Source organism: Triturus cristatus, chromosome 3_1 (assembly GCF_964204655.1).
Source record: "Triturus cristatus chromosome 3_1, aTriCri1.1, whole genome shotgun sequence".
Classification (NCBI taxonomy): Eukaryota; Metazoa; Chordata; class Amphibia; order Caudata; family Salamandridae; genus Triturus; species Triturus cristatus.
In genome coordinates, this window is record NC_140583.1 from 295,620,959 (window position 1) to 295,638,177 (window position 17,219).

The 17,219-nt window shown below is 44.1% G+C and overlaps 1 protein-coding gene across 4 annotated transcripts in view; it reads left to right on the forward strand.

Moving 5' to 3' along the window:
• The window catches only part of ADPGK (ADP dependent glucokinase), a 118,004-nt gene extending 101,002 nt beyond the window's left edge, over positions 1-17,002 (forward strand). The window contains exons 5-9 of one of the 4 annotated variants that reach the window (XM_085643921.1): positions 5,073-5,269; positions 5,402-5,500; positions 11,161-11,711; positions 14,493-14,684; positions 15,270-15,515. In XM_085643921.1, the coding sequence (XP_085500047.1) occupies positions 5,073-5,269; positions 5,402-5,500; positions 11,161-11,711; positions 14,493-14,684; positions 15,270-15,342 (1,112 nt within the window). In that variant the 3' untranslated portion in view covers positions 15,343-15,515. Of the gene's footprint in view, positions 1-5,072; positions 5,270-5,401; positions 5,501-11,160; positions 11,712-14,492; positions 14,685-15,269 lie in introns of all 4 variants that reach the window. The other 3 variants (XM_085643920.1, XM_085643923.1, XM_085643922.1) reach the window with 3 other exon arrangements.
• Positions 17,003-17,219: the final 217 nt, after the last annotated feature.

Below are 17,219 nucleotides of genomic sequence, written 5' to 3' on the forward strand. Positions count from 1 at the left end.
GGGGGAAAAGGTGCCTGACTCCTCTCCATTGGAGGACCGGATCCTGGACGGCCATATGCCGGAGAGCACAATCTCCCTAATTTACAAAAAGCTTGTGAACGTTCGGACCGACCTCCTCCTGGGGGTGCGGGACCAGTGGACTAGAGACGGCCTTGAGCTGGACGATGAGGATTGGCAGTACGCGGTCTCCTCCCCTAAGGAGGTCGCAATCCCCGCCAGGTTGCGGCTTGTCCAGCTTAAGATACTCCACAGAGTCTATGTCACTGGGCCCCGATTGGTCCATATGGGTTTTTCCGAGGATGGGCTGTGTAAGAGGGGCTGCGGGATGGTGGGCACCTTTCTGCACATTATATGGGAGTGTGATGTGATTGCGGAACTATGGAAGCGGATTCACGTTGTTATGCAGGAGGTCACGGGTATTGTATTGCACCCAGAGGCGCGGCGCTGTCTCTTGAATGTGTGGGGTCCTACAGACTACGACGCGGCGCAGACTCAATGGGTGACCCTAGGTAATATGGTGGCTAAGCGAGATATTGCAGGATTGTGGGGATCCCCTAGCCCTCTCACCCTGGATGCTTGGAAGGACAACATGGACTGGTGCATGTTCCGGGAGAAAACGGTGTATAGTGCGCGGGGGAGGCCCAAGAAATGGCATAAGGTATGGGGAGGTTGGAATCAGTATAGGGGGTACATATGTTTGCCTCCTGCCACTGAACCACTAGAGGAGCAACTTTCCCCCTAGCCTCGCGTCCGACTTGGGTATTTCGGATGCACCTCTGCTAGAATGTTAGCGCCCCTGCTTCTCCCTCCTCCTTTCAATCGGTGGCTTGAACTGATGTTGGAAATGGGGCCGCCCCCTCGCTGGGAGCTGACGCGAACTTATGATGTATATTGCCTTGCTTGTTGTGTTCATTTTTAAAAATTGGAACCTTTGTTTTTATCCTGTATGAGAGCTGTAGATGACTGCACGTGTCGATTGAGGAGCTGCCGAACCTCCGGGTTGTCGGCTGAACAGCAGTGTATCTGAATTATACGAATAAAGGTTTTTTAAAAAAAAAAAAAAAAAAAAAATGGAATGTGTTTGTTGTACTTCAGCCAGCGTTTGCAGGGGACAGTGAATGCGTGTCATTTTATCTATCATTTATGGCAATTTTGGGGATAACTTCCAGAATTCATTGATTGGATCTTCTCCATGTTTTGTGCCAACTTTGGAAATCTTTTGCAGATAATGCCTTTACGTTTGATTGAGTAGGATCGGGACATCAATATGTGTATAAAATGGGCATGCAATCTATACAAGATTAACACACTGGCAATTCCTGTCCAAATGTAGTTCCTAGAAAACCAATATAAACCAGAGCATAGGTCGGCCAGACTCTGCAGTATAAGGCCCAATGGAACTCTATTGAACAGTCTCCAGCTGATTTCTTCTCCATCTTAGAAATCTCCAGATCCGATAATAGCAGTAATTTATTAGTGAAGAAAGTAAAGATGAATTTTCATGCTTTCTCAATGATCTCTGCTTAAACAGAGGCCAACATTAATTTTAGATGGCTTACATGTGGTATAGGCCTCCTGAAGGGAAGCCGCATTCAACACTTCCATGCAAAAGTCTGCTTTCAATATATGTATTATATGCTTGTCACCCTGGAAAGGGTTGCTGCAGTTTATAGGTGTGTACAAATGTCACCAGCTCTTTTAAAAAAAAATCTTTTTATTTGTCAGGTACACAAATCAAGTTAATGTTATAACCATGTCATACACAGCTGTGAATTTTGCACATGTATATCATTGGTAATTAGCAATGTGAGGGGCTATGATTTGAATGATGTATGTTGTTATAAACAAGTGATATGGCTGCATTTAAACATTTAGGCTTGGTTCATATTTTGGTGTGTACCTGCATTGAAGCTTCTCACAAACAACAAGGTGATGGATTTAATATTTGAATTAATCGCAACCACTGGCTATCTCTCTGGACTGCATTCCAGACCATCGTTATTCGAGACACGCATTATGAAAATCAGTCTTGATCCTGCTGCAATAGGATCCGTCCAGCCTGAACTGCCAGGCCAGGCCAGGTCCCCTCCAGATGGGAACAGAAGCAATCCCAAACCACTCGCAGGCTACTTAGCTCATCAGTGAGGTATAGGTTGAGTCCCGGGGCACAATGAGCGCGGGACTCTGTTACTATTATGGGATGCCAGCCATCACCATTAAATCTGAGAAACTATATTTTGAGAATTCTCCTTACCACAGGTCTAAAGTGTACCTAAGGGAAAGGTGAACTTGACCTTGATTAGTTCTAACTAACACTTAAAGTACTGCAGGAATTCTGAGTGGCCAGATGACTTGGAACCAACTGCCACTGTTGCTTAATACATGCTGGCCCTGAGTGACACTTATTCTAGTTCACCTTGGACTTGAAGTCAAACTACTGTCCACCAGACTAGGAAAAGGATTCGATCAGGGGAGGGATTGTGGCTAGCCATCCACACTGTAAGTGTCAGGACCAGGGTTGAGGACAAGCCATGCATTTGCTTCAACCTGAAGAATGAAACATACTGCATAGTATGTTTACATCTTGCCTTAACTAGCTCAAGAGCTGTGAGAACCAGATGCTTTTAACGCTGACATGTGGACGGTTGCCCTTGTAAGGAGCCTTCCCAAGACCAGAGTATTGTTGGGACTGCCCAGACAGGCCCGTGTTTCTTCACCTTGTGGAGCAAAGCCCTCACAATTCTACCTGCCTACCTGAGAAAGAGGACTTTACCATTGCTGTGCTTAGCTGCTAGGAGCGTGAGGGAAGAGCTGAAGAAGCTTAGTAGACAGATCACTATTAGGTGTGTGACGGCTGAGGTCTTCCTCCATACCTCTAAGTACACAGCTCCTTCAGCACGTTCTTCTTTGTCCCTGTGGTTGTGGGCCTCTGCATTATCTCCTGAGTTGCCACCAAGACTCCGCAAGTCGTTCTAAGTGGCATAAGCAAGTCCCCGACACTCAAAAAGATAAAAGGGGAAGACCAACCTTGTCTGTGGAAATCAAAATCGCTAGTCAGAGAAACACACACTGGGTTCTTCGGTGGGTGTGTATTCGCTCGCTAGTCGTCACCAGTAATGAAGCGGGGAAACATTCTTGTAACTTCAGGATAAGTTTATTGCACATCCACCAGACAGTCCACACCAGCAGCGGACGCTACAGCTGACACATTATCTGAGGTCTATGCGTCCTGCAGCTGACATGCCCAACATTCCCAAAAGGAACTAACCATTAAAGGGCAAGTTGCAACAAAATGCCCCTTTGTTGCTGCTGCCACTTACTTCACATTGCTTCTCCATGAAAATTTGAAGCCCTCTGTGCTGCTCTGCCTCCACACTAGCTGGCCCTGCACATGGTTTCTCCAAATAACATAACGTGTATTTGTAAAGGGCATGTCCACCCTAGGGCATCTTGACACTGAAAAACAGATATTTATTGTTACCCAACTCAATGGTACTCATTTTATCAACCTCCGAAGGATGAAAGGCTGAGTGGATCTGCCTGGATTTGAACCTGTGACCATGAGGTCAAACACAGGCCCCTACAGTGGACGCATTAAACCACCATGCCCAAACAGCCCCTGTCCACTACAGAGTACATTAGATTTCTTTTTCCCACTACACCTAGCATTAAGTAAAACTGAACATTAAATGCAGGGTGTATCTTTCTGTACTGAATCGCCTAGGCCAAATACGGTGCCTAGACTGTATTTTAGTTACACACTCTGGTGTTCCCTATTTCAGATAGAGCATCTAGTTTTCCTACTGCAACATTAGGTAAGTCTGATTGCCCACAGAAACATTTCGTTGTCGTAGAAAAGTAACCGACTAAAAGGTTTGATGTATTTTTACTACACTATTGAGTTTTAAACTGAATAAAAATCTAATATTTTTTTCAGTCAGAACATGGCAGTGTGTCCACTAACGCGCAGGATTGGCGCCCTCCCTGCTGCCAGCACAGCAAACATGAAAAATGAAACCTTAATAAAATGAGTTTATTACAGTTTATTTTTCAGCACAGCTGGTGATCCCGCGCCGAGTGTCAGGGCGGAGCCAGCACTGCTGACTGGCAGCAGGGAAAAGGAATGGTGTGCACCTAAAGTTTAAAGTGCGCATGTCACTTTCGCCGTCTGTCTTGTGATGGCCAGCCTGACGTGCACTCTAAACCTGTTCATCTGAGCTGTCTTAGACAGCTGGGTGAAGAGCAGACACAGGCCTCCAGTGCCTTTAGGAGCGCTGAGCCAGCCAGCCCACTCCAACCAATCCTGGCACTTCCCTCATGCTGATTGACATCATGAGAGAAGCGTCTGGAGTGGTTAGGGGAGTTGGTTCAGAGACCCCTTGCTGCAGGATTGTGACAGAAGAGAACTGGAGTAGATGGGTAAGTTTTTCTTTACTTTTATTTTGTATACTGTTTCATTATTTTTTTTTAAATACGGCCAGGCATTGTGAGAAACTGGCACTGCCTTCAGCCCCAACTCCAGAGCTCTTAATCGTGGCCCGTTATAAACACTGTTTATAACTGGCCACGATTGAGAGAGTTGGAGTTGCACACTAAGGACATTCCGGAGTGCCCGCCTGATCACTTCACTACTGAAAACTGGGATCAGCTGCCAACGGAACATGGACATCTAAGTGATAATGCACTGTAAACGTGTCATTTGCTTCAATCACTACTCATTGACAGGCAAAGTCTAAAGAGGATGTTGTGTGAGTTGGCAGTAGTACCTGGTGCTGAGGTTTCAGGTGCAGCTGCTTATACAATGTTTTAGTTACTTCTGAGTTTACTAAGACCAAGAGCATTGGTCTGACAATATTTAGCAAGTTGATGTGCAACACCGGACAAGCGCATTATAATATTCTTTCTAGACTGTATCTAGGAATATGAAAGAATGGCTATGATTCCTATAGGTCATTAGAATGGAGCAAAAGTTCAGTTGAAACAACAATTCACACAGTTTTCTTAGCTGGAACAGCTTAAATGGAAGATTCAGTCACTGCTGATATCTTGATTTGTTCTACCTCCATAACTAGGAGAGCAGTGGGGATCGAGTCGAGCTCCCAGCGCCAGTCGCTTCATCTTCTCCCACGATGTGTCCAATGGGGCCATGAACATGCTGGAGGTGTTTGTTGCAAGCCTGGAGGAGTTCCAGCCAGACCTCGTGGTCCTGTCCGGTCTGCATATGATGGAAGGACAAAGCCAAGAAACGCAGGAAAGCAGACTGCGAGAGGTCAGTAACTCACCTGGCTAGTGTGGCTTTATGCGAGAACCCTTGCTCCATCCCATTTGTTCCATTTGTAACATTGTGTGATTTGAATACTTGCTAAATAAGTGTCGCTCATTTTCTTTTTTTTTTTTCTAGGCTGTTGTTTCCATCTCTGACATTCCTAGTGATATTCCTGTGCATTTGGAACTAGCCAGTATGGTTGACCATTACCTTATGAACAATATCATGCATCAGGTAATCAGTACTATTCCAAAGTGTCTCCTCTTTCTCTAATCCTCCCCTCCCCTATGATCTCCTGATGCCCTTTCTCATTCATTCATTCCTCCTCCTTTCTTAGCCTTACTTTACTTGTGTTCCGGACCCCCAAACACTTGCAACTCATCAATTATGGTTTTCAGAAAAGGCAATTCTGCAACGGTCATTGGATTTACTTTATATGCCATGTAGCAGGCTAAATCATTTAACCAATGTCAACTAACTATTTGAACTACTGGACATCAGTTTAAAGAGTAGTGGGAAGGAGGGGTGGGTAGTAGGAAGAGTGATGCAGGAGGATGTAAGAGTGCCAGATAAATAGGCATAGCAGTTTGTATTACCACCTGATGGTTACTTTATGATTATCCGGAAATGTCCTTGCCCCCCTTGCTGACAAACAGGTAAAAAAATGTGGCCTAAGTTCTTCGCAGTCTTGTTGTACTGGGTAGGTCATTATCGCGTAGTCCCTCTGATTTTAAACATGTCATAACAAGCTACATAGCTTGAAATCTTGTTGTCTTTACACGTCCCACCAACTTCCTTTCACATCCATTTTCCTGTAATTCAGCCACACACCATAAACTTGGAACTGCAGCACTTCATGTTTAAGATGTTCCTGCTACAATCAGAAATGTTCTCTTCAAGGGACTCTACTGCTCCCTGGAGCCTGGAAACGCTAGATCCAGAACCACCCCGCTCCTCAAACAGTGGTACAGAAATGCCTCCATGAAGTTATAGCAAAGGATCCCCACCTTGGTGTCTTTCCATGTGGGTGAGTGGGCATCCCTGTTCTGCAAGTTCTGCATGGTATGAAGTTATCTCTGTAATATTTCCTTTCTTCATGCTGAGACTACTAATGTGGGCCTCACACGGTACCTTTACCAATACATGATAGTGTAGCATAACATAAGAACAGATTTGGCGGAAATGCGAATAACAGCAAATGTTTATTCCACATTTAGAACCAAAACGTGGCTAGGAATGTCACTGAATCTGGTAAAAAGGATCCAAATAGTGAGGTGAAAAGAGAAGAACAGATAAACAATTATACAGAAAGGTAGTAGTGTTCCCAAAATGGGAATGGACCGCACTTCAAACCAGTGTCAAAAGACCAAGTAAAAGGCGTATGTCTTGAAAGATATCTATAGGTCTAGAGGGGTGCTTAGTAAGCCGAGGCACTTACTACTCTAAAGTGCCATGAGCAAATTGAGAACACAAAATGCCAGAAAGTTATCAGAAAAGGTTGGCTTGAACAGCACTCCCATAAGTAAAGAGCAAGTCATTCGCACTAAGCAAATACCACAGACCAGTGGTGGTATAATCGCTATTGTCTCCGAAGTTCTTGAATAATTGGCAGGAAAGCCAAACAAGTTCCAAATGATGAAATGAGAATCCACCACACTCCTGAGTATGTTGTTGGTTTTATTAATACAGCATGAGGTGACATAGTCACGTCTCCAAGCTAGTGCCAACAGTAAAAGTAACACGCATGATCACGCCATGTGCCTACTCTTCTTTACGTGACCTCCCGCTGATTTTGCTCCAGGGGGTTTAGAGCAAGCTACGTGTATCGAATTCTATTAGTCTTGTTCATTAACCATTAAATGTTACGCTCTGGTTACTCATTTAACTGAACGGATTCATTTCTAGCACGCCTTGAAAAAGTCATTGTACTCAACATGTACAGACGAAACACGTGTTGGCTGTTATCCTTATTCAACCTATACTGAAGAATAAAAAAAACCAACAACATACTCAGGAGTGTGGTGGATTCTCATTTCATCATTTGGAACTTGTTTGGATATCCTGCCAATTATTCAAGAACTTCAGAGACAATAGCTCTTATACCACCACTGGCCTGTGGTATTTGCTTAGTGCGAATGACTTAGCTCTTTACTTATGGGAGTGCTGTTCAAGCCAACCTTTTCAGAGAAGAACAGTTCCCTGCAAACAATCTCAGCTTGCTGTGTACCATCCATTGGTGATGTCACACAATTAAGTGTCTCCTGTGGTGCAGTCCTCACAATCCAACAGACTGAGTAGAGGTATTCTTGGCAAAGCCAGTGTTGAATCAGGTGGAAGGCTGAAGCGATCAGTGAAGCCTTTCTTAGCACAAAAGAGCAACCCCTTAAAGGCAATTTGGAGAACACAAAACTGGGCTATTTCTGAAAAATGGGGAAGAATGTTAGCAGGAGTTTAAATGTTTATTCTCACTTAGCACAGTAACCCAGCTGAGCATTTCAAAGGTAAACAATGGTTAAAGCTACTGTCTCGTCACTTGTTTAAATAAAACGCGGCTATAGTGAACAAGCATTTCAATGCAATCTGTATCGGCTTTGGGACCTTTTAACTATTTAGCTATGCAGCACATTATCGCACATCACTGCAACGTAGCTTCGCTATGGACTGTGTGGCAGTGATCATGGGTCTAGCAGTAGAATTGGCAGCAGACAACTGAAGGTGGTATTTGAGCTCTTGGGAGTGGGTTGAAGACTAATACATTAAATCATTTCTACTTTTTAATTATTATTTTTTTTTTAAAGTGGAGCCTACTAAGAAGTCTTTGTAAGTTTGTGGAAAATTAAAATGCATGCCCTTGTTATTATTTGCCGTTATCACCAGCTTTTGATGTTTTACACTATGGTAGTTGACATAGTGGCAAACTAACACCAGCTGTAATTTGGTTCCCTAATTCTCCAGCAACATCAGCAAACTATGTGTACCTGCAGATAAAGTCGCTGTTGTGAATACATTTCTAAAAAACACATAACACTTACCTTCTACATAAAGGCCAACCAGTCTCAGTTACTGTAAATGTGTCTAGGTGAGGGGCTCATTGTCCTGGCTGGAAGTGTGAGAGGTTACAGTAAAATAACCTGCGCATAAGCCCTGACTTCACTTATTGCATCTTCCCTGCGAGGCTGGCACAGGCCATTGTCGGCTGAGCTCCTGCTGCCAGTTGTGGGGGGCTGAGAGGGGAGGGAAACAAGCAAGAAACAGATAATCTGCAAGAAGCTTTTGAGCCGGCAAGAGGCAGGGGGAAAAGAAAGTGCAAGACTGTGGCGGAGAGCAAAGGGATTGGGCACTCCTGAGATAGCACAGAGAGCAAACAGTTAGGAGGCTGCGGGGCCACGTGAGATGGGGAAAAAAGTAGCTTCTGGCAGGAGCAGTTCCCTGGCTGCCTTGCTCCATGAATGGATGTGCACTCTGTCTCAGACGTGGAGCGCAAACTGGTGAGCTGCCAAGGGAGGGGCGGGGGAATCTGCGCCTCCTGCATCAGCAGTTGGAGCCGAATGACCTTTGGCTGCGCTATCTAGAAAGGGCGGTGGAGCGGCTAAAGGGTGAAAATGGGCAGGAGGGCAGCCGGAGGCAAACATTGAAAGTGGCCTATGAAGACGAAGTCCATGAAAGTTGAATGCAGCCGAGCAAGAAACAACATTTTAAAGGCTGTCTCGTAAAAAATACTATTGTAGGTGGTTCCATGAAGTGGATGGGCTCCAAGAGCTGTGTGTATTAAGGTGCACGCAGAGGTGGGTGCATACGGATTGCCAGGGCTGCGTGGTGTGTTTTCCGAGGCTACTGCCTGCTCTTCTTGCCCTCTGTGATGATGTCCCCTGTGCTGGACGGTAGCAGTAGCACCCGGCGTGTGTAAGCTGAGGCAGTCAATTACAGATTGTTACTGAGCCAGGACAGAGAGCATCCGCCAGTCACGATAGGCTGAGGCTCCTTTATTTAAACTATAAACACAAGATTAACAGAGCGGATGACCAGGAGGATCCGTGAACGCGTGATGGCCAACCAGAAGGATCATGTACTGAAACCCCATGGGAGGGAACAGCAATAAAAAGCAAGCATTACAGAATGCCACAGAAACCAACCAATGGTGATTGATGGGCGTGCCAAATGCCCACAGAAGAGATGCAGCATGTCTTAGAGACCTAACATGCACTGTCTAGGTTGAACCTAAAAATGCAGTCTCTTAATCAACAAGCAAACTTGTTTGTCTTCTTACAGATATCCTTTTGTACTTTAACATTTGCAAAGGTTATGCCATAACACTAACAACATTGTTTGCTTCTTTTATGTTTAATACGTAGGTCCTGGCTAAATAGTTTAACTAGTCTTTCAAATTTCGGTCAATCGACTAACATATTCTTTTAAATAAGCCCTAGTCACTGTCTATTGTCCTTCTTCCCTTTCCCCCAACAAAACCACCCTCCTGGAAAAGTTTGTTACGTCATTGTGCTATCTTGAAATCCTCTAGGACACCCTCACATGAATGGAAAAGGAAAAGACAGTGTAGCTGACAGCCAGGCAACGCTAATTGTCATGATGGACCATGTGGTCCACAGTAGTTGGATGATAAAAGCTGTCTTCTATGGGCTTTGAGCTCGAACAGGGTGAAGAGCCTACAGACTCTTATTTATGGGACGTTCTAGAACCTACTTCCAATTTTTTAGCTAGATCCTAAGGAAAGGCCAGGACCTGAGGAGCCAGGACTGACGCAGCCAAATCTAAGCATTCCTTCTTCAGAACACTTGGATACAAGAATATAAGTGGAAACCAGGAAGATTGAGGTGTTTCAATAGGGTGTTGCACACTTTGTCCGAAAACCTAATCTCCACAGAACATGAGGCACAATGTAGCATCCAAATCACCCTCTCCACCATACGATACAGCACCTCTTAACTGAAATTATTTAGGTCTAATATAGTTACAGAGGGTTTACTAAGACAGATAAGGACCTCCTTGTGTAAGGCAGGACACTGTAAAATTGTAAATACAGAATAAAACGCAGAAGCATCAACATGCTAAGGTTCCTCCCCCCTGAGCCAGCAGCTCTAACTCGATGGTCAACTGTTAACGGTTCTTCAAGTCAGTTTTGCACAATTGGCTGTCAGGCAGTTTTTGATTGAAATGAAGACTAGGTTGTTTTTGTTGCAAGGACTCCAAAGAATATTCTTCTGAGACTTCTTACCATAAAACATTGATTTATCCTCTTCTTTTCATTCCCTTTGTTTTGTTCACCGTTGATACCAGAGCAGCATCCACTGATGAGAAGGAGTGTGCCTAGTTTGGATGAAATGATCTGAAGGTCATTGATTGAGAAAGGTCTTGGTGGCATGTGGGTGGGCAGGGGACAGGAGCTGGTGGTAAGTGATATCTGGAATGTGCCAACGTGCCTGCTTTCCATTGTGGATTGAGAACCAATTCTGAGACTTTTTTCTCCTTCGTTCTATTTACTGTCATATGAACCTAGGTTAGGAACAAAGAAAAGGGAGTGCAAATATCCATTAGCCTTGAACAGTTGAAGTGCCTTAACTTGAGAAGGTAATCAGTAGGTCTGTCAGTGGATATTGTCTGTGGAGCACTTCTGTATATCATCGGATGAAGAGGTTGCTTGGTGTCTGTCTGTGGAGGCAACATTCACTTCTGCAGTGCCTAATGCCCCCTTCAAGGGTACAAGCGAGCACTTAAGACTATAAACTCAATGCATTAAGGTTTATTTCCTGGAGTCTTGGTGGTGGTACTGCAATGTTTGTCATGAGGGAAGGATTCCTCGAACTTTTCATCATATCAAAGACTTATGCTGACCCTTTTCGGGGAGTACTACTGTTTCATCCATCTTTTTCTGTTAGCAGGTTTTTCCCCTCCTGAATTCCATCGGCCTGAATGAACAAGAGCTGCTCTTCCTCACCCAGTCTTCCTCTGGGCCGCACTCCTCCCTGACCACCTGGAATGGTGTACCAGATGTTGGAGTGGTCAGCGACATTATATACTGGATTCTGCAGGAGAACGGAAGGACAGAAGAGGGCAGAGGATCCGATCTCACCCGAGTTCACTTCCACACTCTGGCCTTCCACGTGCTGGCCACTGTGGAGGGATATTGGTCAAATCAGGTGGCAGCTGTGGCTGCTGGAGCCCGGGTCGCAGCAACACAAGCTTGTGCCACTGAAGCCATTGATATGAGCCGTGTTGTCCTAAAGGCCCCAGTGGAGTTCATGACTTCTCGTACAGATGATGCCATTAAGATATCTTTCAACCCCCTGGAACCTGTCTCTGTCTGGAAGAGGGGTGCTGTCTCTTTCCACTACACTCCTGTCTTAATATGCAAAGATCCTGTGCGAACAGTGGGGCTCGGAGATGCAATTTCTGCTCAAGGCCTTCTGTACTCTGAGATGGCACATCAGTAAGTGCTCATTGGTGTTCCCAGAAAGCTGTGTTGTAACTGGGAGCAGTGATGACGGGGCACTGTAGGTGGTTTCTTTTTGTCAGGAGCCGGCTAGGCTTTATGTAGGTGTGCTTTGCTGAGGAGGGTCCGGCTCACCAAAGCTAAGAGAAGCTGGATATGAAACAGAAAGATTACCTGGAAAAGCTTTTCAAAACGCAGATAGTTTTATGGTCCGACGTAGCCAGAGCACACACACTCCATGTTTGAATGGAAGAGCAGCATTGCACAGGGCTAATGCTGCTTTTGTTTGGGGGGGGGGGGGGGGGGTCACGTGGACACCACTACTAAGTGGTGCCCTCAACTCTGCTACTCAGGCGACTGTTGTGTTCATGCCTCTCAACAGTTTCTGTTTGAGGAAGTATGGGGACATGGTCAGTACTCTACCCTCTTCCTGTGGCTGGTAGATGAGCATTTTAGGACCCTCACCTCACCCTCTTGCTCAGACAGGGTGTCAGCACCAGCTAGCATAACTTGCCCCTCTTTGGCTTGGTGCAAAGCTACGCTACTGTCTCAGGGAGCACAAAATATTTCTCTCCCCACATTAAGGTAAGAGATGTTTCATGGTGCAAGGAGAACTTACCCTCACGTTTAGTAATCCTTCACAATCAAACTTGCATTTGATCGATGTTGGTTAAATCTTAATGCAGCTCTGCGGTTTGCTGAGCGATGTCCAGTTTTGTGTATAGTCCACGCCCTCCACTTTCATATGTTCTTATATTTATAAAGCTTAGTGGAATAGGGATGCTCATGTGTATCAGGAGGAGTGAAGCGGGGGAAGGAGTGCTTACTTCTCAACTGACTGTAGCCTTTGGTTTTGATGTAAAAAAAACAAATTGCTTGATGGAGACCAAATATATTTTGTGACCTTCCTTGCGACCGCTGTTTTAGTTGTTAGTGCTGTGAGGGTGCCTGTGGCTCTTGGCCACTGAAATCCACTAGTGCCTCAGATCCAGAGTGAGAGTCCTCATTAACAGTGAAATGTTTGAGGTAAACATGAATATGTGGCAAAGGAAAGAATTACCCTAGAACCACATCATGATCATAGATATCTCTGCAGAACCTCTGCTCTGTACTACACCCTGAGTCTCCTTGGAGCTTCACAGTTATTTTACTGTTACATGACAAGATACCTGGTGAGCTTGTACAGTGGGCAGGTGCTACGGGAGATTTGATTGTCCCTCTGTTGCGAGATACACAGAAGTTAGCTGTGGTACGCCAAGGAACGGGTGCAGGTTGTGGTTTTCATCTTCTGCTGTAGAGACTTAATGTAATCTGATTTAGTAGCAGTGCCCGCTTTCCTGGGCAGAAGCACCTGCCTTTTGCAGAATTGGGATGACCATCTTCATTGACCTAGCTAGTGCCCTTCCTTCATAGGGTTTCACTCTCATTTATTGACATGCACTTCCAGGATTTGGACATATTTGTTTGTTTTGCATCGTGCAAGTTGGAGAGACAGTTTCTTACCAGTTGATCTGAGACCGACTAATTTTATGTTTGCTTGTAACATGTCTTTGACATTGTCTCAGAATGTCAAATTGAGCTGTCCAGCAAGGATTTGAGGGTGGTTTCATGACTGATTTTAAGGGTACCCACTGACTATGAACACAAGTTTCATTTAGATTTATTTTAATTAACTTATCTTTCATGGATATCATGAAAATCTGTCTTGGACCTTCTCCCCTGGGCCTTTGTTGGGTAGTTCAGGTTTGTAGAATGTTTTAAGAATGCAAAGTAGGGTATTGTATAAGGTTTACAAACATCCACAGGGAAGACCTGTTTCAAAACACAATGTTGCAGTGTCCTTGCTCTCGCAGCCAAGGCCTGATTATAACTTTTGGTGAGCAAGCATTTAAACTAGAGTAGTATTTGATGGAAGCTGTTAGTCAGCCGGGAAGCTCTAGACAACTGTACCTTTGTTCCTTTCCAAAAGCAGGACATTACTCAAGTTTGTCCCACTCTAGGAAGCTAGACTGATTGAAGTTTATTGCATATATGCAAAAACATACCCAACCTCAAGACATTCCCCCTTGGAAGACCTTATTGTGTGTACAGTTTCTGCTCTGCCATTAACAGAGCTGGTCATGTCAGTGTCGGATCAATCTAGCCACATTTGTTCCCCTCGTTTTAAGCGAAGGCCTGAGTTTGGCGAGGTCCTCATCCATCATGTTATGATACAGAAGAACTTTTTATAATAAACATTTGAACATAATAACCTATTTTGCTTTTTACAATTTATTTTGACCCATTGTGTAAAAACATTAAAGTTCATGTGCTCAAGTAGTCCTTTGTTGTGTGTTTAGTCGCGAAGTTCCTGCATCAGCCTTGGACTGCTAGGTCTGTTATTTCTCCAGCCATTTGGCATTTACTCCCATCCTCCTTATCTAGAACTAGAATCCTCTTCCCTTATGTCATTGACAAGATCCTGTTGACTCTCAATTTAAGAAGTCTAGAAACTTTTTTACGCTCTGCTTTTAAAGGTGGATCTTTCTGAGACAGATTATTTATATGACCAGAAAACTAAAGAATCCTTTGTCCCCTTCTCTTCAGCAAACTGGTTCTAGGTGCCGATTGTTGTAGCACTTTACTTTGTTTTTGATTTTCACCATCTAGTTGTAAACGTTTTAGATGCTGGTGGAGAAGCCAGCGATGTAGGAGCACCCTAGTTGTTTTTGTCAAGGTTTTGTACAATAGTGCCTTAAACAACCAGTCACACCTAAAATGTTCTGTGTGTTTTCCCAGAACTGCATCTAACACTTGTGAAACCTGCAAACCAGGCGCCATGCACTTTGGACAGCGTGTGCTTAAACCAACCAGTAAGAACATCACTACACTGGTACATCAATGCACTCCTTTCAGAACACCACTCCTGGTCCAGGCCGCACTCCAGCGAAGTCGCAGCAGGCTAGCCCAGAAATTGTACGAGAGAATATGGCAAGTGTCATAGCTCCCTCCACCACAGTCCAGATCCTCTTTTTGCCCCACTTTTATGACGATGCCTTACTGTTCTCATCTTATCTCAGAGATAAAATATAGCTTTGCTCTTCACCCAGTCGTGCATGGCTAACAATCACCTACAATAGAAGTTCTAGGAGGTTGCTTTGTTTAAAGATGTGTGCTTGGCTTTTAAGAAGTATTGTGACATCACTCACTGGATGCCCCCTTTAAAGTACTAGAATCCCACACCAATACCTTTTTCCTTTTTCCCACTTTCCCACTGCTAACATGTTTTTCTGGTCTGGAAGCTATAGTGATCGGTGCCATAGTACGCCACACCAAAATATTGGTTTATCTCTGGACTTTCTAAATGGTATATCAATGTATGCGGTGGGTATTACAATTTAAATAGCGCCTATCTACTGCTTTGTAAAATACATATACATTACCAAACATTGTGTGTTCACTTCTTTACACCCTTTTCTCACCTAGTGTGCAGTGTTTTCACGAGTGCTCACAATTTCCCATTTATGTAATATTAAATAAATCTGTAAAATAAATTACCTTCTTTAACATTTTCAGCCTTAAAAAAGCTGTACGGTGTCCAGCCACAGGGGGAGAAGCACGAGTTACCAGCAATGGACAAACAATCTAACAAACAAAAAAGGCGTATCAAACGGGTATACCCTCAAGAGTCAACTGTGGAACAAGTCAAGAAATGCTCAAAGGTATCAGACTGTTGCATGGCCCCAGCATATGAACTATGGACTATAACATGTTATTGTTATATAAGGACGATCATAATAAAAATGCCATATTGTTTGTCCCAACATCTAAACTCTATAAAGCAACAATATAAGGTTTTCTCTGTGAATGATTAGTTGATTGTGCTGCAAATCGTGTTTCCCTCTTTGTGCAGTATTCTATCTTTTATAGAAACACATGCTTGTGTTAGGTAGTCTCCCTGAGCAGTGCTCAGTCACAGTTTTTCAACTGTTACCCAGTTGAACTTGCAGTTTCCAGTTCATCTCTTCTCTTCACCTTAGGTACAGTTCGGAAGTGTGTTTGCTTGTTTTTCTACAGGATGTCGGAGTCTAAAAAGGGTTGTTTAGGCCCTGCAAGACTTGTGGAAAATCCAGACTTTACTCTGAGGATCTACACAAAGAGTGTCTGCATTGCCTTTATCCAGACCACGAGCCCGGAGAATGCAAGTACTGCTGTAGTTTTCCTGCAAAATTCCTCCAGGATTGAGAGGATAGGCTGCTTTTCTGGCTGCAGAGAACAAAGGCTGCCAAGGACTCCGGCTCTGAATGTGAGGAGAAGCCTCATACCTCCTCTACAAAAAGGGAGGGAAATCCATCCTCTTCTCATAGATTCTCTAAAAAAATCCAGGTCTCAAGGCAGAGAAACTTTTGAGGAAAAGAGGGCAAAAAAGGAACTGCCTGGGCCTTTTGCCTCGCATCAATGAGCTGGTTCAGCTCCACCATCTGCACCTCACACTCCCTTCAAGGAGTCCTCTTCAAGATAAGACCCTCCGTCGACTACCCCGGCGTATAAATAATTTTAACAAGCTATCATCGTAACATAAAAAAAGCTTGCAAGGCATACATTTCTCATCCAATCAATCATGCAAGCAACAGTTATTCAAACTTCTCAATGATTTCATAATTCATGTCTGCTTCCAAGAGATTCAGCCAGCCCAAGCGTTATGCGATTCCCTGGCGAATCATTTTTAAGGAAAAATTAATGTAATTTCCCTACAATAGCTGAGCCAGAAAGCAAACCGTTTTATTCTAGTCTGCAGCTTTCTAAAAGTGCTTTTGCTCTGGACAAATTTAAGCTACTTTTCTGATGACATTCAGAAAGCGTTGGCAGCCGCCAAATCAAGGTCTCCATTAGACATTTGTCCCCATAGTATCTATGCAACCTTGTCCTCTCAGCTTGCTCCTATCCTTTGCTCATTATTCAACTTGTCCATCAGCACAGGAAAGTTCCCCTTAGCTTGTTAAGCAGCACAGGTCATCCCAATAAAAAAGGTACATTTATCACCTGTGGGCCTTTTTGACTATCAACCTATCTTTCTGCTTCCCTTATTGGGCAAACTATTGGAAGGACAAATATATATTCAACTTATGGAGTACCTTGAAACTAACAAGTTGTTGTATCCATCTCAATTGGGTTTTAGATCCATGCACAGTGCCGAGACAACACTCACAGTGGTTACTGGCCAAATAAGATGCTTGTTTGACTTGAATACTCCATCATTGCTTGTGCTGCTGGACTCATCAGCAGCTTTCAACACTGTGTCCCATCCCAGAATATTGCAAAAGCTGCAGGAGATAGGAATCCATGGCACAGCATTGAAATGGTTCAAGGATTTCTTAACCAATCGAACCCAGATGATTAATTTGGGTCTTTATGAATCTATTGCACAGTTACGAAGGGTTGTTCCTCGCCTTCCATATTCTGCGAGGAAGTCCTTGATTCAGGCATTATTCATCAGCCGCCCAGACTACTTTAATTCATTATTGG